The sequence below is a fragment of the Sapajus apella genome, unplaced genomic scaffold (assembly GCF_009761245.1).
Source record: "Sapajus apella isolate SASKATOON/1434 unplaced genomic scaffold, GSC_monkey_1.0 scaffold29, whole genome shotgun sequence".
In the NCBI taxonomy this organism is placed as follows: Eukaryota; Metazoa; Chordata; class Mammalia; order Primates; family Cebidae; genus Sapajus; species Sapajus apella.
Genome location: NW_022436969.1, coordinates 14071397 through 14095214, shown reverse-complemented (window position 1 = coordinate 14095214; position 23818 = coordinate 14071397). Strand labels below are relative to the sequence as shown.

At 40.9% G+C, this 23818-nt stretch overlaps 1 protein-coding gene across 3 annotated transcripts; it reads right to left on the bottom strand.

Annotated features, from left to right (window-relative positions):
* Positions 1-3892: 3892 nt before the first annotated feature.
* On the bottom strand, positions 3893-22161 carry LOC116561498 (myosin regulatory light chain 12B). Of its 3 annotated transcripts, none has more exons than XM_032293282.1 (4): positions 20377-20736; positions 9392-9590; positions 4751-4912; positions 3893-4403 (listed from the first exon to the last, which is right to left on the bottom strand). In XM_032293282.1, the coding sequence occupies exons 2-4, from the start codon at positions 9573-9575 to the stop codon at positions 4231-4233; spliced, it is 519 nt and encodes a 172-aa protein (XP_032149173.1). In that variant the 5' UTR covers positions 9576-9590; positions 20377-20736; the 3' UTR covers positions 3893-4230. The 3 variants fall into 3 exon arrangements, with proteins under 3 accessions (XP_032149173.1, XP_032149174.1, XP_032149175.1); XM_032293283.1 differs by having other exon boundaries at positions 9392-9596; positions 20377-20489; XM_032293284.1 differs by lacking the exons at positions 3893-4403; positions 4751-4912; positions 9392-9590 and adding an exon at positions 11676-11747 and having other exon boundaries at positions 20377-22161.
* Positions 22162-23818: the final 1657 nt, after the last annotated feature.

The following is a 23818-nucleotide window of genomic DNA, read 5'->3' as shown; positions in this document are numbered from 1 at the left end:
AGGGGGGAAGGAGGGAAGGAGGGAAGGAAGGAAAAAAAGGGAAGTGGCGAAGGGGAAAAGGGGAAGGGAATTTGCCATTGATATTTATAAAAAGGAGTCCTAGAGATTGTTCCCTACATTTGGGGTTCATGAATAGTGTAAATACTTTTCATCAATTATTTAAGAAACAACTTTGACAAAGTTACAGCATTACTGGGAATAATGCTGTCTGCGTACTCATGATTTGCCTGCTTGATCTCAAGTTCATTAGGGCATGGGTTAAGACAGTACTATACTAAGAACAATAGTGCCACCTAGTGACACTTCTAGTTATTGTCTCTAAAATTGCGTCTGACAACTGTTACATATAAAAAAAATCCACTTAAGAGACTGGGAGGTGTGCAATCCATCATCTTCATCATTTTTCTATACAAGAAACCTTTTCTTGAAATTTTAGTATGTGATAAGCCTTTATATCTTCATTCAGATTTCCCAGACGATGTTTCTAAGGGACCTTCTTACACTCAATTTTTCAGTAGTTTGTTTCTATTTCAAAAACTCTTTCTTATATTTTAAGAAATATAATTTTATATTTCTATTATATTTTAATACACATCAATTTTGAAATGCAAATTGATTCAATTGCTGCTTTTCAGGATAGACAAGTATATACATTGATTGTGAGACATTCTGATCAGGCTACAGGTGCTAATTATTAAATTAGGAAATTATAGGTTTAATGAGAAGCACCCATCTTGGTCAAAAAGGTTAGAAACTAGACACTTCTATAGCTTCTTTAGTTATATAAAGTTGAGCTGATCAGGTAACTTCAGTAATCTCATCTGTGAAGTGGGATGACTGCCTACTTTATCCACTTCATAGAGTTCTGAGAATCAAACACAATAACAAATGCTTGTAAAACTGGTCCATGACGGTAAGAAACTAGAGGTGATGTTTCCATAATCATTTTCATGGGAAGAGCACAGCTGCCTGGGCTCAGGTGACCGCCTCACTGCTTACTCCCTGTTTAACTTTGGGAAGTTACTTCCCTGCCCCTTGACACTTCATTTGTAGAACAGGGATAATAAAAATACTTACCTCAGGTGGCTCATGCCTGTAATCCCAGCACTTTGGGAGGCCGGGGTGGGTGGATCACTTGAAGCCAGGAGTTTGAGACCAGCCTGGCCGACATAGTGAAATCCCATCTCTACTAAAAATTAAAAAATTAGCCAGGTGTGGTGGTGCACACCTGTAATTCCAACTACCTGGGAGGCTGAGGCAGGAGAATCACTTGAACCCGGGAGGTGGAGGTTGCAGTAGGCCAAGATTGTGCCACTGCACTCCAGCCTGAGTGACTCTGTCTCAAACAAACACCAACCTACCTCAAAGGGCAGTTGTGTAATGTGCTTAGTACATAGTGAATACTCAATACATTTTCACTATGTGACCACACACACACACACACACACGCACACACATTCTCACTGCAATGGCCATGGGATCAACCATGAACTTAGGAGACTGTCACTGTGTGGTGCTCAAAAGGAGAAAGATAATAAGTAGACAGAGTTTTCATTGTCATCATTAATATTTACTGGACACCAAAAAGAAACAAGGTCTTGGCCCAGGTGCCTTCCACTACTGGACTCCACAACACTCCTCACAAATAATATAGATGAAACAGAAGTGTGTCAGGTAAACATAAGGCAGTAGAGAAACAACTGTTGGGTTTTTTTTTTTTTTTTTTTGAGAGGGGGTTGCGCTCATGTTACCCAGGCTGGAGTGCAATGGCGCGATCTCGGCTCACCGCAACCTCCGCCTCCTGGGTTCAGGCAATTCTCCTGCCTCAGCCTCCTGAGTAGCTGGGATTACAGGCACGCGCCACCATGCCCAGCTAATTTTTTGTAGTTTTTAGTAGAAACGGGGTTTCACCATGTTGACCAGGATGGTCTCGATCTCTTGACCTCGTGATCCACCCGCCTCGGCCTCCCAAAGTGCTGGGATTACAGGCGTGAGCCACCGCGCCCGGCCTACTGTTGGTTTTTAATCTTCAAAACTTTTCTTCTCTCAATTTAAAAAATCTGGCTTTAAGCAGATTAATGGAATAAGCACAGTTACGATTATGCCAGAGATGGAAACAAGCTGAGCTGGAGGGGAGGAAACAGGTAGGACCGCAGAGGTGTTTTACAGTTATCTCCCTTGCTACCGGAGTCCACGCTGCCCCGTCGCCTGGATGATGGCAACAGCCTCCACACTGGCCTTCTTGCCTCTCCTTGTGCCCCTCCCTTCTAGATCCAGCAGCAACACTGATTTTAAAAATGTAAATCATCTTTCTTCCCCACATTTCACACTTGGACTCTGCCCCAAATACTCTCCCTGGACCCATATCATCCATGTGTTCTCCCGATGTTCCGTGCCTTTGAATGAACAGCCTCACCCTGATCTTCATATTATGCGGCCCGGACCTCCTTCCTGTCATTCAGATCTCAGCTAACTACCCCCTCAGAGGCCTTTCCTGACCACCCTCTGTCATGCGTGGCCAGTTCTTCTCTGCACAGCACTTACCTGATATTGCACATGGATTGTCTCCCAGCAGAGAATGCAGTCCCATGAGGGCAGCAGCCTTGTCCGCCCCAGCTGTTATTCCCAACCCTTACAACAGTGTTGGACACCTAACAGGTGACTTACAGTGTTTCAGCGGTGATCAAGATTATCCCACCATATTTTTGTTTCCTGTGAAACACACTGATTCTCCACCTGGTTTTGTGACACTTTTCGGTGACTTTAAGCTTCTAAGTGGAAAAAGCCAGATGTGGATTCTAGTATTTGTGAGGTCTTGGGCAGCAGCTTCAGTCTAAATTTCAGGTCTATTAATAAAAAGTAGAACTGATACCTCAGCGACCAAGAGGAGTCAGTAACAAATGGGAAAGCTCCCTCATTCTAATGATAAAAGGAAGCCTGGGAAAATTGTTAGCAAGTGAATTGAACCCAGCCTACTGCACCAAGTTGTGAAACACCAATATTAAACAACATATAAATGCTTTGATGTTAAGCAGACAAAACACCATCAGAAGGGAAAATTGGTGTTGAACATTAGGTAATTTTTTAAAACAGATGTTTTCCTTTTTTAGATTTTTCTCTTCATTCTCATATTGCTTGGCTTTGAGGATTCTAAATGAGCTCAAGCAGCCTTGTCTTTTGGCTCTTTTCTAGTCTCTATATTTCATGAACTGCCTTCAAACATAAAATAGTATTTTTTTTTTTAACCTGGGATAGAATTTTCTGAAATTCTGTTCCAATAGTCAATTACCCCGTTTATTTTAAACTTCAATAATGACTACAGAATTATGTCATAACAGAACAGAAATATCTTTGACTCTTTTAGGCATTTGGGGCTTTTCATACAGTATTGTGATTCCAGAACTGTGAGCTCTGAAGTTAAGTGCCCTAGGTTGGAATTCCAACTCTCACGTCCTAACAGTGACCCTGATGAGCTAAGTCCTCCCACTTAAAATACAGGACTAATAAAAATCCCATAAGGTTGCTGGGAGGATTCAATAAAAATTGTGTATCAACAATGCTTCACATATAGAAAATGTACAATAACTAATCTTCAGAAATTTGCCTTTTCTCAAATATTAGACAAATGCAATGTTTAATGTTTTCCCAGATACATTCTATATTTATCATTTAATAGTTTAAACATCTGACTAGAAGCATGAAAGAAACAAAGACATTGCTAGGTTTTACTGCATAATAATGTAAAAAGGTACTTAAAAATTCTGAAGAATAGTCTCATCATATATGTGAAAAATCAATTTTACCATAAAACCTGAATCATATGAAGCTGAAAACCTGAAAAAAGGACTACTCCCACCTACCAATCATTTGTTTAACTTGCCATTACATTGCATTTGAGTCAGCATAATCTTTATTTCAAAATAGCATTTTTATTATATAAAAATGTAAAAATCCAGCAAAACCAGAAATACGAATATATTTTCCTGGGCTTTCACATTTGTTGATTTTTATTCGCGATCTCTTTTTCAATACAATTTACACCCTCATCCCCATTTCCAGTCTGATTATACAAGTGCTAAGTGGCAGAAAGGTCTGGAATAAATACATCAAAAAAAAGAGGCAAAGCTGTGAAACTAAGTTGCATGCAACAGGTTCTATGAGGTGGGGAAAGGGTCTGAGAAATAAAACAGAGTAAGACAATGTAATTGGAAGGTTTTAGCTAAAGTTCTTTCAGTCATCTTTGTCTTTTGCTCCATGTTTCAGGATGCGTGTGAACTCGATGTAATTGAAGTTCCCCTTTTTGTCAATAGGTGCTTCCCTGTACAGCTCATCCACTTCCTCATCCGTAAACCGATCCCCCATGGTTGTTAGCAGCTCTCTCAGGTAATCTTCCTGAATGGTGCCTGGAAGGCAACAGAAAGAAGAAAGCAGTCATGAATACTTCCTGGCACTTTAATAATTCATTTCTAAAGCTAGTCAATCTTATAAAATATTTCAGAATATCCATATCTATAAAAAAATGTTAGTGAACTGAGGCTGCATGAACTGTATCATTACGTTTTCCGATTGTTTTTAGAGTTCTGTATTAATATGAGATCAAATCATTTAAAAGCTCAGAAATAGATCATATGCTTACAAAATTAATCTTAAGCAAGTATTTTCTAGAGGTAAAAAAAGAAAACCCTTTCTATTTCAGAGAAGTACTTAATATAGTCTGGAATGAGGCTGGGCATAAACAAACAGCACTCACCTGTTGCTTCTTCATCAAAGCAAGCAAAAGCATTTCTGATGACATCTTCAGGATCTGTGCCATTTAACTTCTCACCAAACATGGTGAGGAACATGGTGAAATTGATGGGGCCTGGAGCCTCATTCATCATGGCATCAAGGTATGCATCAGTGGGATTCTTCCCTGTAAGAATTCACATTTTAACATTTAAAGACAAAAACACTAATTTCAATTATTTCACTATTATTATGCTCCCCAACATATTTTTAAAATTTACATCATTTGAAACTAATTTTTCAATTAATTTGAAGAACATTTAAAAAAGATTTTTGACAACATAAAAAATATTGTAAAAATGTATTCCAGGGTTACAATGAAGGTTATTTATTCATTTATGTAAACTTTCTCTTATTTTTCATTAAAAACAAAACAAAAGCCTGATGCCAGGCAATGTCATATTATTACATCTTACTTTTTTTTGGACTACAGGCATGTGCCACCACACCCAGCTCATTTTTTTTGTGCAGACTGGGCTTCACTATGTTGCCCAGGCTGGTCTTGAACTCCTGAGCTCAAGTGAGCCACCTGCCTTGGTCTCCCAAAGTGCTGGGATTATAGGCATGCATCACCGAGCCTGGCCTACATCCTAAATGCTGATAACATCAACGGTCCATCAGGGGAGTCAGTTCAATACCAGTCATTCAAAACAATCTAAATATTCATATTTCCAATTGTGATACAGATGCCAATGAGTTGGTATGCTTCAAAGTTGCATTTATAAGTTGGCCATTTAAGTTTAAACTATTAGCATGGTTTTGAATTGGGAGCTTCTCTGAACAGTATTAGATATCTTCAAATGCTGTTTATTTGTATGCACAGCATTTGAAGATATCTAGTATCACTGAACTGTGGTCTTGTTTGGTATTGTTTGTAATGGGAAATCTTAATCTCCACTCCAAGTATGCACATTTCTTTTAGTGCAGTGGTGAGGGAACTCCCTTGATCTTTCCGTAAGAGCTGGAAGAAATCTCTCTGGAATGGCCAGACATGGTGGGAGTGTTTTTGAGGCCCCCTGGTGTGGGGAAAGCAGTACTGAACCAAGGGTCTGAAATACTGGGTTTGAATCCCAGTTCCACCACTGGTTGGGTGATACAGGACGAAGTGGCAGAACTGGCATTCAAACTCAGTATTCCAGATCCTTTGTTCAGTGCTACCCTATTTAGAATTTACTTCTTTTCTTAAAAAGTCTAATTGACTGGTTAAAGTTGGTATCTCAAAGGTATCTTCCAACATTAAGTTTGTATGATTTTATATGAAAAGAACATCTATTCATCAGATATTCATATCTAAGGAAGCATCTCAAAATTATACCCAACTAAGTCAAAGCTAGAATGACAATCAAAGCTACACTTTTAGTTCATATATAAGTTTTAATCCCAGGAGTTTGGGTGAAATTTAAACATCATGTTGGCATTTATTTCAACTGCATTGCAATCCTACCTGATTGCACCTACTCAATGTTCGGGTATCAAAATTAGCCCAAAATTAAACTCAAGATTCACTGAATAAGTGAAAGTAGCTAAAAAGATCTACTTTCCTACCTCCAAATTTAACCCAACTCACTTGCAACATTTTTTGGGGGGGGAAGAAAAACTGTAACTGAAAGGTGTGAAGAGAACTCTAGGGTACAAAAAGTCACAGGGATGTAAAATGAATTGGTTTAGGCAAAGCACTTATGGACCTGCCCGAGACATCCAATGTGATCTGTTGATTTGAAAGGTAAATACGCATCTTTTTAAAATTCATATTTATTTAAATTGTTATGGGTACACAGTAGGCGTATATATTTATGGGGCATATGAGATACTTTGATACAAGTATACAGTGCATAATAATCACATCTAGGTAAATGGCATGGCCATCCCTTCAAGCATTTATCATTTCTTTGTTACCAACATTCCAATTATACTCTGAGTTATTTTAAAATGTACAGTAATTATTGTTGACTGTAGTCACCTTGTTGTTCTCTCAAATAGAACATTTTATTCATTCTATCTAACTATACTTTTGTATCCATTAACCATTCCCACTCTTCTCCTCGCCTTTCCAGTCTCTGATAACCATCCTTCTACTTTCCATCTCCATGAGTTCAATTATTTTAACTTTTAGCTCCCACAAATGTGTGAGAACATGTGAAGCTTGTCTTTCTGTGCCTGGCTTATTTCACTTAACATAATGTCTTCCAGTTCCATCCATGTTGTTGCAATGACAGGATCTCATTTTTTATGGCCAAACAGTATTCTGTTGTACATAGTACCACATTTTTAAAATCCGTTCATCTGGTGATGTACACTTATGGTGCTTTTAAATCTTGGCTACTGTGAATAGTGCTGCAGTAAACATGGGAGTGCAGATATCTCTTCAATAATACAACTAATATCCTTTCTTTTTGGGTATATACCTAGCAGTGGGATTGCTGGATTATATGGGAACTCTACTTTTCGTTATTTGAGGAACCTCCATACTGTCCTCCACAGTGGCTGTACTTACATTCCTACCAATGGTGTATGAAGGTATCCCTGAAAGGTAAATACATATGTTAAAGCAAACTAAATATGGCCTGAGATAGACTCTGTACTTCTACATTTGAGTCTTTGTGGATGAACTGTAACGTAGCTTAATAGTCAGACAAGACTGAAAACCTAACTTAGGAGTATGAGCCTGTAACAACTGCTAAGTCTTGGCCAATTCCAGCGCTCATACTTCAACCACTCATACACTGCTGAGTGTTCAAACTGTGTTCAAATAAGGCATATGCCGAGCTGTAATCAATCCAGCCATTCCATACCTCACTTCCAATTTCTGTACGTCACTTCCCTTTTTGTTGCCTATAAATCTTCTACCACATGGTTGCACTGGAGTCTCTGTGAATCTGCTGTGATTCTGGTGGCTACCTGACTTGCAAATTGTTCACTGCTCAATTAAACTCGCTTAAATTTAACTTGGCTGAAATTGTTCTTTTAACACATATTTTTAAAGAAGGCATGGGTTTCTGCAAAACAGAGGGCCTCAAAGATAAACTCTGACTCTACCACCACTTGTCCATTCAACCAAATAGTTACTGATCATCTCTCAAGTTATAGACTTGAGAGTTCAATCTTTGGAAGACAGCTAAGTTCCTCAATTTTCCTCAGTGGCCTTCTTCAGTACTGACTTGCCCAAGAATATATTCAGACGTTGTGGATGTGAAAAACACTAGGTTATAATCTAACTGCAAGTCAACAAATCAGATTAAAATCTGATTCTACTCTTACCCTGGATAAACAAAAGTTGCAAAATGTTAATGATTAGTGAATATAGCTAAAGATGTATAGGAGTTCACTATAGTGTTCTTTCCATTTTTTGTAGGCTTGGAATTTTTCAAAATCATATGTTGGATAGCAATAAGCACACACCTAAACTTTACTTTCAATGTATTAGGAGAAATAATCAAAATCAAAAGGGAGAAGAATAAAAGCTAGCCAATCATTTTGTGGGCATTAAAAGAAAAAAAAAAAAGATCCCCCCCCCTTCTTAGCCTTTTTGGCCAGTCAGTAGAACAGAGTGCAAAGCCTCACTGCAGGCCATCCGTGACCCATTCCCAGCCCGCCTCACCCCCATTGCTTTGGCCTATCAAGGTCTCCTTCGCCTTAGTTCCCTTGACTCCCCCCTGTAAAATAACTGCTGCCCCTGGGCAGAACATGAAGGACAGTTCCTCCTGTCCTTCTTTTTAAGATCAAAGGAAACCACAAATTCATACAAGGAATATTAACACCCATATACCAACAGCAACAAACGGCTGTTTGTGTTTGCTTTAAATCCTGCATCTTTACATTTCCTTTAATTATTAAAAAAAAAAAAAAATCACACAGCTAGGCACCGTGGTTCACACCTGTAGTCCCAGCACTTTGGGAGCAGAGGCGGGTGGATCACGAGATCAGGAGTTCGAGACGAGACTGGCCAATACGGTAAAACCCCTGTCTCTACTAAAAATACCAGAAAAAAAAATTAGCTGGGTGTGGCGGCGCGTACCTAGTCCCAGTTACTCAGGAGGCTGAGGCAGGAAAATCTCTTGAACCCAGAAGCAGAGGTTGCAGTGAGCTGAGACTGCACTCCAGCCTGGGCAACAGAGTGAGCGAGACCCCATCTCAAAAAAACAAAACAAAACAAAATCACATACAATATTGTGAAAGTCTTCTTCCCTGTGTTTCCTTTTCTAGTCGCACTGCCCCTCCTCCCCAGAGATAACCATTATTACTTACTGTCACTTCTTGTTTATAACCTGTACTCAACCTTTATTAATAGTATACTATTAGCTACACTTGTTTGAAATTCTGGTATTTTGCTGCCTAGCCATGCCCTGGCTTTCCATCTAGAGACCTAAAATATTTAGCTAACAGGACCGTCAGCCTACCTGGACACAGCATCTGTCAGGTCCCCAACCTTGTAAGCTTATCCCTGTATGACTGGCCGAGCCCCAAAATGGCACCTCCCACACCCAGAAATCTCTCTAGAGGCCTTTTGAGACAAGGAGAGAAATATTTGTATATCACACAAAAAATGATTCATAAAGAGACACATTATTATATTTGGGAAAACGCAAATAAAGAATATAAAGTCTACCTAGAGAAGCGAGCATATCATGCAAATCTTCCTTGTCGATGAAACCATCTCTGTTCTGATCAATCATGTTGAAGGCCTCTTTGAACTCCTGAATCTGTGACTGGTCAAACATAGCAAACACGTTGGATGTCGCGCGCTGAGGGCGCTTCTTGGTGGTCTTGGTCTTTGCCTTTTTGCTCGACATGGTGGTGGTTTAATTCTGGAGTTGAAAAAAGCACAAAAATCTAAAACCAAAAAGAATGCAAAAAACACAAAGCAAAAACAGAATACTTTAGGTGTTAAGTTAGTAGGTAAAAATATCAATATGGAATTATTACTTCAATTGCATGGGAATAAGTACACACCTAAACTTTATTTTCAATGTGACAATTAAATAACTGAGTAGGAAAAAAAGCAGTTTTTGAAACATGAAAGAACAGAATTAGCCAGGCGCCAGTGGCTCATGCCTACAACCCAACACCTTGGGAGGCCAAGGTGGGAGGATCACTTGAGACTAGGAGTTCAAGACTTGCCTGGGCAACACAGTGAGATCCCCATCTCTAAAAAAGAAAGAAACAGAATAGAAATTATTGATGTACTTTCTCCTAAATTGCAGCAGACTAATTTTTATCAAGTGAGAATTTAAAATATCTAACAATAGCTAGCATCTATGGAGTACTTACTCTAGCCAAGTACTTTATGAAGGCATAGGGTTTCCCCAAAGAGAAAGTCTCCAAAGTTGATCTCTTACTCTGACAAAGACTGTCCCCATTTAATCTTCACAGTAGTTGCCTATGGTAGATACTCTTATTATTTCCATTTTACTAACAGTATAACATAACCTCTCTAAGCCTCAGTTTTTCCATCAGTAAAACTTGATACCTACGTCAATGCAAGGTAAGAACTAAATGAGGTAACATATGTAAAGACTAGTCATGTTCAAAAAGGTCTCATCTTTGAATCTCAAACCTACCCTTTCATCTTTTAGCCCTTCTAGCTATCCCACCATTTCCCCTTTACCTTGACAAAATTTTCAGAATACCAGTCTAATACTGAACTCCCTCCATTTCCCCTTCTGTTTTTCATTTTAGAGACGGGGATTCTCACTATATTGCCCAGTCTGGTCTTGAACTCTGGGGCTCAAGGGATCCTCCCAAACTTCTGGGAATACAGACATGAGCTACCGTGTGCAGCCCCTTTTCTCTTCTTCCCAAGCAGTCCTTGATTCTCTGTAATATGGCTTTGGTGGTAGCCTCCAACACTTGAAAGCCACCAATAATTTAAATATCAAGCAGAACAGACAATTATTTCTTTTTTTTAATTTGCAGTTTTAAATAATAAATAAAACACAAAAATACCATCAGCTCTGGAGTTAGGAAGTCCTGAGTTCAAGCTCCACCATTACTAGCTACATATCACCTCTGAAAACCTGCACATCTGTAACCCTAACAGCTTTCAGTGAGTTCTGTGAGTCTTAGCAACTAATCAAACCCAAGGGTGGTCTTAGGACATCCAAACTTGAAACTGCTGTCAGAAATGATGATCTTGTAGACTGTTCCATAAATTCCCGCAATGCGAAAACAAATGACTAGACATGCCAATGGCCGAGCAGGGAGATTTGGGACCTGTGTCTCCAGGACTTCTGGTATTGGGATTTTTATACATTTATTGTCTACTTCTATTTCTTCAAGCTAAAGAACATCCCACAGAGTGTTTTGAAGCTTGGCTTAGTGGTGTAGTTTTGAAGTACACCAGCCTTACAGTCCTTACTCTAACATTCCAACCCCTTATCCTCCCCACATACAAGTCCTGAATAAAGTTTAATTTTCTTCTCTTCCCTGTAACTTAGTTGTTATTTGCCCTTAGTTATATCAAAGATTAAATCAGAGACAGAATGTAGTCCACTAACAGGCATTTGATTATGTTTTCATTCTTCAAATACCAAAAACTTAGATTAAGGTTCATTCTCATGCTAAAAATTTTGACTCAATTTCTTGAAGATTAGTCAAGTAAGTCTGAAGGCAAAAATTATTAGTTCTTTCCATCAGCAAGTCATTTTTGTAATAGAGTTATTTAGAAAAAGTTTCCAGAGTTAAATATTTATTTTTAAAAAATAATCAAGTTGGTGCGGTAGCTCACGCCTGTAATCTCAACACGCTGGGAGGCTGAGTCTGGAAGACTGCTTAAGCCCAGCAGTTTGAGACAGGCCTGAGCAACAAAGTGAGATCTTGTCTCCACACACACACACACACAAATTAGCCAGGTGTGGTGGCATATGCCTGTGGTCCCAGCTACTACTCAGGAGGTTGGGGTGGGAGGATCATTTGAGCCTGGGAGGTCGAGGAGAGTAAACTGTGATGGTGCCCCTAACCTCAGCCTGGGTGACAAAAAGAGACCTTGTCTCAAAAAATCGTAGGAAATCAAATAAAAATCAGTCAATTGTATCATGCTACCTCTACAGCTAACCCCAAAAGTATACTATATTTAAACATGTTTGAAGTTTAGTCTAAGTTCTCCAAGAAGCTAATACCAAGATGGGATTAAACACCCAAGGATTTTATTAGGGGAAATGCCTGTGAGAAAGAATAGGGAGTTAGCCTGATAAGTCTAGAAGAGCCATCACCATCTGATGGTGACCCCCAAGAGAAGGAAACACAAAAGGCAAGTTGATGGAAGAGAACAAAAAACAATTCACTCACTGGTCCCAATCAAATACATTACAGCAGATATAGGCTCAATGTAGTAATACTGTATTTTAAATTTTTGTTCATACTTCATTTAAAAACTGGCATATTTGTATATACATATGGTACCTATAAAAACTATACATACAATATCAGCTGAAAAGTGAAGCAAAGTTGTATCAAAATAATCAATCTGAAGGGAACTGTGGCCCCCAAAGAAATTACCACCCTCCCTCCTTCCCTTCTGAAATAAGCATCTTGGCTGTCTCCACCTTCTCACTTCCCACTCAATTTCCAACCTGCCACAATCTGGCTTTCTGTTCCTTACTGCAACTGCTTTAATTGCCAGGTCTGGTCTAATCTTGAATCAGTCTACTGTATGACACTATTTTATCCCTCTTTTCTTTGGAGACTCAGCCACTGTTAGCCTGGTGCTCCATAACAGCAGAAATCAACTGTCCCAGGTGGAAAGGGTCCCAACCTTGAAGAACTTACGCTCTAATGAGGAAGCCTGCTAAGTATTATGTTGGAAAGACTGATTATAAAATTGTTTATTTGACTTACTCTAGCTCAGCTCTCCTATTTCTAAGACTTCTTCCTCCATTTTCTTCTTAGTTTACCTCCTCTTAAATATTCTTATTTCCCAGTATTCTGGCAGCACATGGTTTTAAGTTCTTTTCAGTCTTCATTCCTTGGATGATCTCATCAACTTTCACTGTTCTGACAACACCTACACCCCCCAAATCTGAACCTCCAGGCCTGACATCTCCTTGGAGCCTCGGACTCAAATATCTAAATGCCTGTGAAAGGCACCCATCTGGATATCTCACAGACATTCATAATCAACATGCTGAAAACTCAATTATCTCCCCACTCCTGAACTTTCCCATCTTTCTGTTTCCAATCATCTACCCACAAGCCAGAAACCTAGGAGTCAACCTCCCAAATCCCTCTCCCTGATGATTGAGAAATATTTCTCAGAGTTGCTCATCTTCTTCATTCCTCTGCCACCACCCTAAACTGGATCCTTATTACCGCTTGTGTAAAATATTTCTATCGCCTCCTCACTAGTCCCCTTGCCTTTTGGCTCTCTCAAAACTACCCTTAGTTTTCTAGCCACGGTTGTCTAAAACATAAATATGATCACCTCATCATTCCACTTTTCAAAATCTTCTTTGGCTCTCCTCTTCCTAAAGTACCAAGTTCCTGTGCATGGCACATGAGTCTTCCTGTCCCCACTCTAGAATGACCCTTCCAGCCTCCTCTCTAGCCATTCTCTGCTTTGTACTTTTCCTTTAGCAACACCAAACTGCAAATGTCCCCGAGGCACTATGACATTTCTTATCTTGTGTATCTTTGTTCTTGCTATTTTTCCAGCCCCAATTGCCCTGATCTACTTGTCTGCCTTAGGAACACAGAGAAAATTAAAGGTCTACTCAACTTACAGCTACTATCATTTATTAAGTGACTCATGTGCTAGAAACATTATGTGCATTAAATGAAACATGCCCATCTGCCAAATGAAGAAATCGAGGGTCAAAGATATTAAATAACTTGCCCAAAGTCACCTAGTGGCAGAGCTAGGGTTCAAACCCCATTTGTTACAGGTTGTTCACCCTGTATATTTTCTACTTCCTTCTAAATACTCTTCTAATTATTTTGAGTTTGACACAAAATTTTTAAAAACTTTCAATTCTATCAATATAATTCAACACTGATTTCTGAGCAGCTACATTCCTCTAAAGTCAAATCCTAGACAAATTGAGTTTTCAAATAAAGCCAAACTATACAAGAGAAATCAACGTACAGAATAGAATCGCAGTGAGTAATTGACATGTAAATGGCAATCCCTGGAATTGTGCAGTGTAGTAGCCCAGGTTGGGTTTGGTCAGGTGGCAGCTATCAGTCATAGCTTTCATTTGAAACTTTGATCTAGGACTGTCAAATTTATTAAGGTTCAACTTAAAAGCATTCAAAAACAAAAACAAACCAAAAAAAAACCCAATCCAACCCTTGAAGTACAGACAGAAAATAGCCATACAGAACACAGCACAAATGAATGTAATAACCCTCAACAGCAGTAAAAACACTTCTTCCTTCCTCTGTAAAACTGTTACTCTGATATTGCTATAAATTTCTAATATAAAGTGAACTAAAGGATAGAATTAGTACTCAGAGGTTACATCAAAGGCAGGCATGTAGGAATTGATACAGCAGTCCCTCCTTATCTGAGGGGGATACATTCCAAGACCTCCAGTGGATGCCTGAAACCAGGGATAGTACCCAACCCACATAGCCAGCCCTCCATATCCACAGGTTCCACACTCACAGATTCAACTGAGAATCAATTGTTTATTTGAAAAAATACAAACAAAAAATACAACAATAAAAATACAAATAAAAATACAGTATAACAACTATTTACATGGTATTTGCATTATATATTATAAGCAATCTAGAGATGATTTAAAGTATTCAGGAGGATATGTGTAGGTTTTATGCAAATACTATGCCATTTTATATGAAAGACTTGAGCATCTGCAGATTCCAGTATCTGCAGGAGGGTCCTGGAACCAACCCTCTGCAGATACAGATAAATGACTATATATAGTTTTTTTTTTCTTATATATACATATCTATGATAAAGCTTAATTTATAAATTAAGCACAGTTAAGAGATTAACAATAATAAAATAGAATATACTGTAACAAAAATTATGTGAATGAGGTCTGTCTCTGAAAATATCTCATTGTACTGTACTCACTTATTTTCAGACCTCAGTTGACCACAGGTAACTGAAACCCAGAAAGCAAAACCATGGACCACAGAAAGAAGCATAATATAGGACTACTGCATTATGTGTTATAGGTGGCTGTGGTATCAACATACTTGGTTGATAATAAAAATGTTTGCAAAGTCACCTGCAGTACTGATATGCAAAGAGAAACATAGACACCATCATCATTAATAAGTAGAAATTATCTATGAACTTCAGCTTTATCGAAAGCTTGGGGAAGATGCTCACAGAGCACATTCTGTCAGCCACCTATGACTTCGTTTGAGGCTTCAAGTCAGCTAGAGCAAGTAAATATGGCTCTTAAAGCAGTTATATCCTCTGGTTTCAATCTTGGCTGCAGAAAGTGATGCCTGTAGCCTCAAGGTAATGGAATATCTGGGAGTGGAGCCGAGGCATCTGTATTTTCAAAAATGCACCAGGTGATTTCAATGCACATTGAAGGTTAAGAACCACTTAGTGTATGAAGTTAACCACTCAGATCACACTGGCTGTTTATGCATCTAGTTCCCCTTACTTTTTCAATGTCATCATTACGGTTTAACGAAGATGCTGGATGATAAAACTAATTCCAGATGAATGACAGAATTATAGTTCTATTATTCACAAGTTGTATGACTGCTGGTCACTTTGGCTTTCCCAGGCCTCATTTGTCTTCAACCATAAAATCAGTGTTAGGTAGATCAGAAGAAATAACTTCGCAGCTACTAAACTACATGTAGTCTACACAGAGGTTCATTTAGTAATCCCCAGGCATGACCTTTAAAATGCCTTTTAAAAATTGAATTAGTCTGCCAACATTTAAAAAAATTGAACATTTTACATAACCTAAATTTCAGATATTTTAAACAACTGTACAATAAGGAATCACCTGACCAGCATCCTGGAAATTCCTGCAGGTAATAATTGCTTGTTTAACAAGCAATCCCCTCTACTCCCTACATTTCCTTATCCCAGCAGGTACTAATTTATCTGCCTGGCCCCTCAGAGCACTTAAACTTGCTCCTCTGGTCATGGTGGTAGCCAGGTTCCAAGAAAGTCCTCAACAATTCTCATGCCCTTGTGCAGTCCTCTCCAACAATGAAAAGTGTTGACCTGTGTAACCAATAAGATATTGTGAAATGAGGGTGTTTGGCTTTGTCATAATAGACCTTTCAGCTTTTGCCCTGCTGTCTTGGATCACTCAATTGGCAGAAGCCAGGTCATGAAGACACTCACACAGCCCTATGGAGAGATCCATGTGGCAGGGAACTGAGGATTTCTGCTAACAGCGAGCACCAACTTGTCAGCTATGTGACTGACATTCGGGAGGCTGACCTTCCTTCAGACAACTGCAGCCCCTGGATGCAACCTCATGAGAGACCCTGTGCCAGAACCACCCACCTAAGCTGCTCTGGCTCTGCCCCTCAAAAATTGTTTATTGTTTCTAAGGTGCTAAGTTTCGGAGTAATTTGTTGTACACCAATAGAAAAGTAATAAAATCACTGTCTCCTTGACCTCTTTAATGTTAAAATAGGGCAATGCCTTTATTTCAGAATTACAGCCACAATCCAAGTTTCAAGGGACCACAATCAACTTTGCATAGCACCAGGAAGTTTCCATTTCTAAGCAGAAAAGTTTAACTCCTTCTTCTCAGTTGCCATCCAAGTTCTGTAGGTTCTTTTTACTGCACGAGTCACCCTTCCTCAATCAACATTCCCATCATCACCATCCTATTCTTTTGGCTGAATTTCTCTGGCTCCGACCAGCAAAACACTTCCTGATTTGCTAGTTATACTCATTTTCCAATTGGGGTCTCAAAGCTCTGTCCTTTTTTCTAAGTACTGACTGAAAAACTGGTAGCATAAAGGTGCCACTCAAAAATGAGATAATTGGGAAGGGGAGGGAGGAGCTGATTTTGCGAGCAAAGGATGATAAACAGCTCTAATTTTAGCTAGGCCACAGTAGAATGCTAGCAGAGAAGGCAGGACTCTGAGGGGGTCACGCTTAGCAATGCTGATTTGTGAGCAGAGGCACAAGGTAAAGCCCTCAGAATAGATGAACTCACATAGAAAAGCAGACAGTAGTTCTTGGGCTAACCTAAGGTCATTTTTTACTCCACCTCATCTTCACCAAGGTCTATTAGAATCTTTAGAAATTTCTCATGGATTCCCATGGTTATTACTGTAGTCAAGATGAATGTTCTAACTGGAAGACTCAAATGATTGGTTACATAAATGACAGTCTGAAAACAGCAGTCATAAACAGAATTTATTATATATCAAGTTAAAATACTTCACAGAATTAACATCATATACTTAATGACATATCATTGTTTTTATGCTGCATATTTAGGCAAAAAAGATAGTTCCATAATTATATGTATTTTTTTAGGGAGCCAAACTCAATTTTTTCAACTTTTCTTAACATCAGGGAAGCACTTCCCCTAATACTCTACATGTATTTTACCACTTACCCCAAACATATAACACTGACATTTCCTTCTCTATTATAGGTTTTATGATCATTCCAGTTAGCTGTGAACTTTCTATTCTCTGAGGTCCCATATCATTTTGTTTTACTGCAGTGAAATTCATATACATTCAAATGTACAAACCTTAATTTTTTTTTTTTTTTTGAGACAGTCTCACTCCGTCACCCAGGCTGGAGTGCAGTGTGTGATCTCAGCTCACTGCAACCCCCACCGCTGGCGTCAGGTAGCTATGCATGTGCCACCCCGTCCGGATAATTTTTCTATTTTTAATACAGACGACGTTTCACCATGTTGGCCAGGGTGGTCTTGAATTCCTGGCCTCATGATCCACCCACCTCAGCCTCCCAAAGTGCCATGATTATAGGTGTGAGCCACCACACCTGGCCTCTTAATAAGTTTTTATAATGTGTATACCCATGTAACCAGCGTCCCAATTAAGTTACAAATGTTGACATTGTTCCAGAAAATTCTCTCCAAGTTAACCACCATCTTCCACGGGCAACCACTGTTCAGATTTCTATCACCAAAGATTAGTTTTTTTCTTTGAACTTCTTATAAATGGAATTGTACAGTACATATCCATATATACGCCTGTCTTCTTTCACTCAATACAATGTTTTGAAGTTCACCTCTCATACTGGGTTTACGGCACAATCATAGCTCACTGTAGCCTTTAACTCCTGGACTCAAGTGATCATCCTGCCTCAGCCTCATGAGCAGCTGGGACTACAGGCATGAGCCACCACACCCGGCTACTTTGCAAGAAGGGGGTAGGGCGCTAGAGATGGGGTCTTGCTATGTTGCCCAGTTTGGTCCTGAACCCCTGGCTTCAAATGATCCTCCCACTTTGGCCTCCCAAAGCACTGGGATTACAGGTGTGAGCCACCATGCCTGGCCATATTGCCTTTTGCCTTTCCACCTTGGACTGTGGAACTTAGTAGTGTGCCTTGCACACAGCAGGTGGTCAAAGAGTCCTAGTTAAGCAAATACATACATATATATATGGCTCCTTCCTGTCACAAACAGAATTACACATATATGTTCATTACAAGGTAGGTCCCGGATCTGAATTCCAATATGAGGCTTTTCTCTATGGTCTACCTATGGTTTCAGTCTCTTCCCCAAGAGATCCCTAAGGACACTTAGCAGCTAACCCCTGCTCCATACTTGGAAGAAGCAGTACTAACCAGGGACAATAACTGAGTGCTGAAGATGTACCAGGCACTGATTTAAGCATCCCGTTTGTGTTAATACATTTAGTCCTCACAACAACTTATAATATGGATACTGTTACCATCCTCTTCTCTCGGACGAGAAAATCAGGGTAAAGAGAATAAACAACTTGCCACACAGCTAGAAAATGGCAGAGCTCAGAACCAGGATCTGTATTCAGGAAATCTAGCTCCAGAGCTTGAACCACTGGCCTCTAATATCCTGCATAGAGGCAGCTGAAATTCCCTACCATGAAAATGTGAATAGATGGGAGTAACAGGCAATGACACCCCAAAGCTAATGTGTGGAATGAGGAAGAAAGATCCCAAAGATGCTGGCAAAAAGGGTATGATAAACTCATCCCCAGATACCTGGAGTCTTTAAATCTTGGGAGAAGGGGAAAACTAGCCCCATGTTGGTGCCCCTGTTCTCTTTCCTAACCGTAGCAACCCTCGTCTGGGGATCTGTCCTTCGGAAGTTGCAGTTCATCTTATACAAGCTTAGTCTCATCAAAGCATAAACAAACACTGAATCAGCTATCATAAAAGTTGTTTCACTCTTGGGGCCACAACAAAGTCTAGAATCATTATAGAACCCGGCCAAAAAAAAAAAAGTTGTTTCACTCAACAGAGCCTTCACAAGGCAAAAGCTGTGCTCTTAGTTATAAAGTTCGGGGCGGGGGGTGGGGTTCACCACCTTGGGCAAATTACATCACCTCTCTGGGTTTCATTTTCCTCAGTTACAAAATGCAAGGGCTTCACAAGGTAATCTATAAGGTCCTACTGAATTCTAAATGCTATGATTCCTCTCTTAACAAAAGACGATTACAAATCCATCTTAAACTAAAGCTGCCAAGTGAATCCTCTAAACATCCCTTTCTTATTATTCCCTTAGTGAAGACTCCAAAATTACTCTCTATGGCTTATCTAATCTTTTCTTTCTCCTACGTTTTCAAGACACCCATAAGAAGGTCCCACTTACCTATCTATCCTTATTTCCAACTATTAGTCATTACAGTTCTGTTCCATACCCGCTGGTCTTCCCACGGTCTGCTTTTCACAGAACACAATTCTGAGCTTTTGAGTTGTGCTCTTGTTACCACCTCCCACACATCTAGCCGGAAACGCTAAGTTCTCCCTCCTAGGGCTGAATACAAGGCCTTCAGTGAAGTCACGATTCTTTTCCAAGTAACCTTTCCAGATTTCTGTTAATTGTCCTTTCTTCAATCAACACGAATGAACTAAACCTTTATAGAAGGTGCAAGGCACGTTGAGAGAATTACAACTCGATGTAAATCATTACATTTGAACCTTTATCAACCACACACTCGGGTACCGGATTGTTAATGGTTTCCTTGGAGGCTTCACCTTAGGCAAGACCGTGCACTAGGAGGCTCCTGCACCCTCCAAAGCATCTAGGACAGTGTGGGGCACAGGGCAGGTGCTCCACACGAATACGCCCTGCCAGCCCTAATCCACCGCCAGGGTCCGCCACGGCCCAGGGAGGGCAGGTGTTGGCTGCAGGGCTGTTCGGCGGTCCAGGGCCCAGGTGAATGAGGTCACCCAGGTGGCGCAGGGCCGGCCACCTCTCTAGCAGGGCGTCTCCTCAGCCCAGCTCCATCGCCTGCAGCCTCCCGGCCCCTGGACGTCGCGGGCCAGGGTCTCGCCGCCTACCCTCCTTCCTCCACCTCCGGCCCCGCGCCCCCACCTCAGCCAGCCTGACAGGTCCGGCCGCCGCCCGGCCGCACTGGGGCGGGGTCCGGCCGCAGACGCGCGACCGCAAGGGACGTGGGGACACGGAGGCGGCCCAAGGGGTCCCGCGAGCGGGGTCGAGAGCCACTCACCCGGCGCCAAACACCAGAACTGAGGCCGCCTTGCGCGAGACGACGAGCAACAGCTAAGAGCACAGGGCTGCGGCCGGACAGTGGCGGCGCCGGCACTTCCTGCCTGGAGGGGCGGAGCGGAAGGCGCACCGGAAGGCGCGGCGAGACCAACTGGAACGGGGGTGCGCCGGCTATTCGCGCCCGGGCTGGCAGAGTCTGCGTGTTCGCAGAGAGGCGGGGCTGCTGGCACCGGTCGGACACGGCCGGGGTCTTAGCTGCCCCTCCGGCCTGCTCCGACCTGCTGCGGTATAGCTGCCTGCGCCGCGGCGGTCGCCCGCAGCCCAGCCCTCGCCACCCGCTCCCCGCGGCAGCTCCGCGGCCCTTCCGCATTCCTGGGCCGGCTGGGCGCGGCGAGGCTGGGCGCTGGAATTTGACCCCGGCGGGCCGCGATCAGCCGAGGATTTGGGGTCCCCTTTGACCCAGGCGCGTCGCGATCCGCCGAGGGTTTGGGAGGGCCGAACCCTGAGTTGCCAGATTTTGCAAGTAAAAGTACAGTTCTCCTAAATTTGAATTTCAGACAAGTCAGGTTTTAGGGTTCGTCCCGTGTGATGTCAAGTGAGGGCGCCGCCCGGGGAGGATTCTCGTCCGCTCCAGATCCCTTTCTCTTTTCAAACCGCATTCCAGAGAGTTAAATCCTTTAACCTACTCCTCCTATCTTACCCTCATAAGGTTTACGGCCACAGCCTACGGCTGTTTCATTCCCCTTTTAGCTACAAGAAACTTTTATTCAAATTATTTGCTTTCCTTTAAATTATCAAGAAAATGGCAACGCACACACATACACACAGACACAGACATATATAATGCTTTTGGCCAAAACAAAGGAAAACACCAAACTACGTTTTTCAGATTTTGTTCTAGATCGTGTTTAGGGCTATGCTCTTTAGGATATTTTACCTCACCTTGAGGTAATGTAGATGAATAGCATTACTTCAGGATGGTGGAGAATGGCAATCTAATAGCAAATCTTTATTGACCTCTTCTTACTGCTTTAACCAGTGTCGGATGCTGAGAGATGAAGGCAAAGCCTCTTTTCTCAGGGAGTTTATATTCTAGCAATCTTTGATCAGAAATTCCTAGAAGGGAGGGACCTTGTGTTCAGCACTTTACAGCAGTAGTTCTTAAACAGTAGCATACATCATAACCCACAGGGCTTTTAAAATCATTTTTGAGCCTCGAAACCGGGTATTAGGATTCAGTGAGTAAGGCGTGGAGGATAATTAGAATTTCTGGTAAGCACCCACGTGCTGCTGATGTGGTGGTCCTCATCCCAGCAGCGCAGCTCTAAATCCAGTTCATAACTGTATTTTCTCAAGTGTTAGAAAAGTAATTGCTGAAAAGGCACACCTGGTTCTACAATATTTACTCTTTCCCTTAACTGCAGCCTAGGTTTTGGTTTGATAGTTTAATTTTTTTAAAAAATAAGTTTCTAGATTTGTGCTGTCCAATACAATAGTCACTAACCAACTGTGGCTAAAGTTAATTTAAAATTCAGTTCCTCAGTTGTATTTGATACATTTTATTTTTAGAGATTGGGTCACCCTATGTTGCCTAACCTGGAATGCAGTGGTTATTCACAGGTGTGATCATAATGCACTACAACCTGGAACCCCTGGGCTCAAGCAATTGTCTCACCTGAGCCTCCCACGTAGTAGTTGGGACTACAGGTGAGAGACACTGCACCAGTGCACCTGGCAGTATTAGACACTTTTTTTTTTTTTGAGACGGAGTCTTGCTCTGTCACCCAGGCTGGAGTGCAGTGGCATGATCTCAGCTCACTGCAACCTCAGACTCCCAGGTTCAAGCAATTCTCCTGCTTCAGCCTCCTGAGTAGCTGGGACTACAGGCCAAGTGCCACCACACCCAGCTAATTTTTATATTTTTAGTAGACACGGGGTTTCACCATGTTGGCCAGAGTGATCTGGATCTCTTGACTTCGTGGCCCACCTCAGCCTCACAAAGTGCTGGGATTATAGGCGTCAGCCACCCCGGCCGGCCAGTATTAGACACATTTTATGCGCTCAATAGCCACATGTGGTTAGTGTCCCTATTGGATGGCACAGAGAACATTTCTATCATTACAGAAACTTCTATTTGACAGCACTGTTCTGAAGAAGTAATTCTAAGGTATATTGTCTTCTCTAGATGCAAAAGAAAAGCCTATAATAAATAGGCCTTATTTATTAATAAAAATTTATTCACTAATAAAAGAATAGCTGGGTATCTAAATATGTATCATTGGGAAATTGTTAATTATAGCATACCCACGTCAAAGATAAGATAACTGAAGTTAAGAATGGTTGAAAAAGCAACATACTCAAAACAAAACAATGGTGGCTATGCCAAAACATGAGATATGATTTAAGTAGTCAATGAAACAAGTTGTAAATTCATTACAACTCTAAAATGTATGTGGATAAATACTGGAGAAAAGTCATAATTTGTGCTATTTGAGCAGACACAGCAAAATCTAAAATAAAAAGACATAGGTACTTGGAAGATGAAAGAGCAAGCAGAAATGGAGTAAGCAGCAGTGGAAAAACTGGGCATTTCTTCTTTGTGGAATTAGCTACAACAATCCCTTTATGGACAGAAAAGATAAAAATGAGTTTCCAAGGAAATCAATAAATTGTACCTGTGAAGAGGACCTAATGCTACACACGTGAGTCTGGCATATTGGACCTGCTCAGGATAGCGAAAGTCAACTATTTCAGCATCCACTAGGTACCAGACAAACTGACAGGCATTTCTATGCATAGTCTTATAAAATCTTCCTAAGAACCTGTTAATGAAATTCTAGTTTGAAATCCATTCACTTTTCTAAGGGCAATCCTCCATGTGATCTAGGTTCTGTCACTTCCTAGTTTTTAGACATGATCCATTTTGTTTCACTGTTTCCTCCTAGTTTGTCTTCTTCCACTCAGCCTATAAACAGGCTTGAATCTCTACTTCAAAGATAGGCCTTTTGACCCTTCTCCTCACTGGCTCACTGGTAAACAGAATAACTACTATTTGGATACCTAATGTGTCCCAGTCCATTTGCCTTTCATGTTTCTAATTTTCAGAAGAAACTTGGATGGTATTGGCCATTTTACAGACGAGGAAACTGGCAATTAAGCATGATCAAAAACACAAGCTAGTCAAATAAGCAGGTGCAATTCACTTAACTAAGTATGGCTCCAAGTCCACCCTGCTCTTAATCACACAAATGCTGCTTTATATATTAATAGTATGTTCCTGATATGAACCAACAGCATTATTTCTATTTTATAAATGAATAAATAGGCCAAGGGAGTTTAAATAATTTACGTAAGGTTATAAAGCCATTATGTAGCAACAAATGGGAATTAAGTGTAGGTCTGTCTGACCCCCTCACCTAGGCATTATTCACTATCCTGTATTG

What these genes read in the sequence shown, in the direction of transcription:
- LOC116561498 (XM_032293282.1), bottom strand. Translation starts at nt 9,575, where the DNA reads ATGTCGAGCAAAAAGGCAAAGACCAAGACCACCAAGAAGCGCCCTCAG. An exon ending in TGATATGCTCGCTTCTCTAG is followed by an intron (nt 4,913 to 9,391) that starts GTAGACTTTATA and finishes GAATTCTTACAG; the next exon opens with GGAAGAATCCCACTGATGCA. An exon ending in CTTTGATGAAGAAGCAACAG is followed by an intron (nt 4,404 to 4,750) that starts GTGAGTGCTGTT and finishes GTTGCCTTCCAG; the next exon opens with GCACCATTCAGGAAGATTAC.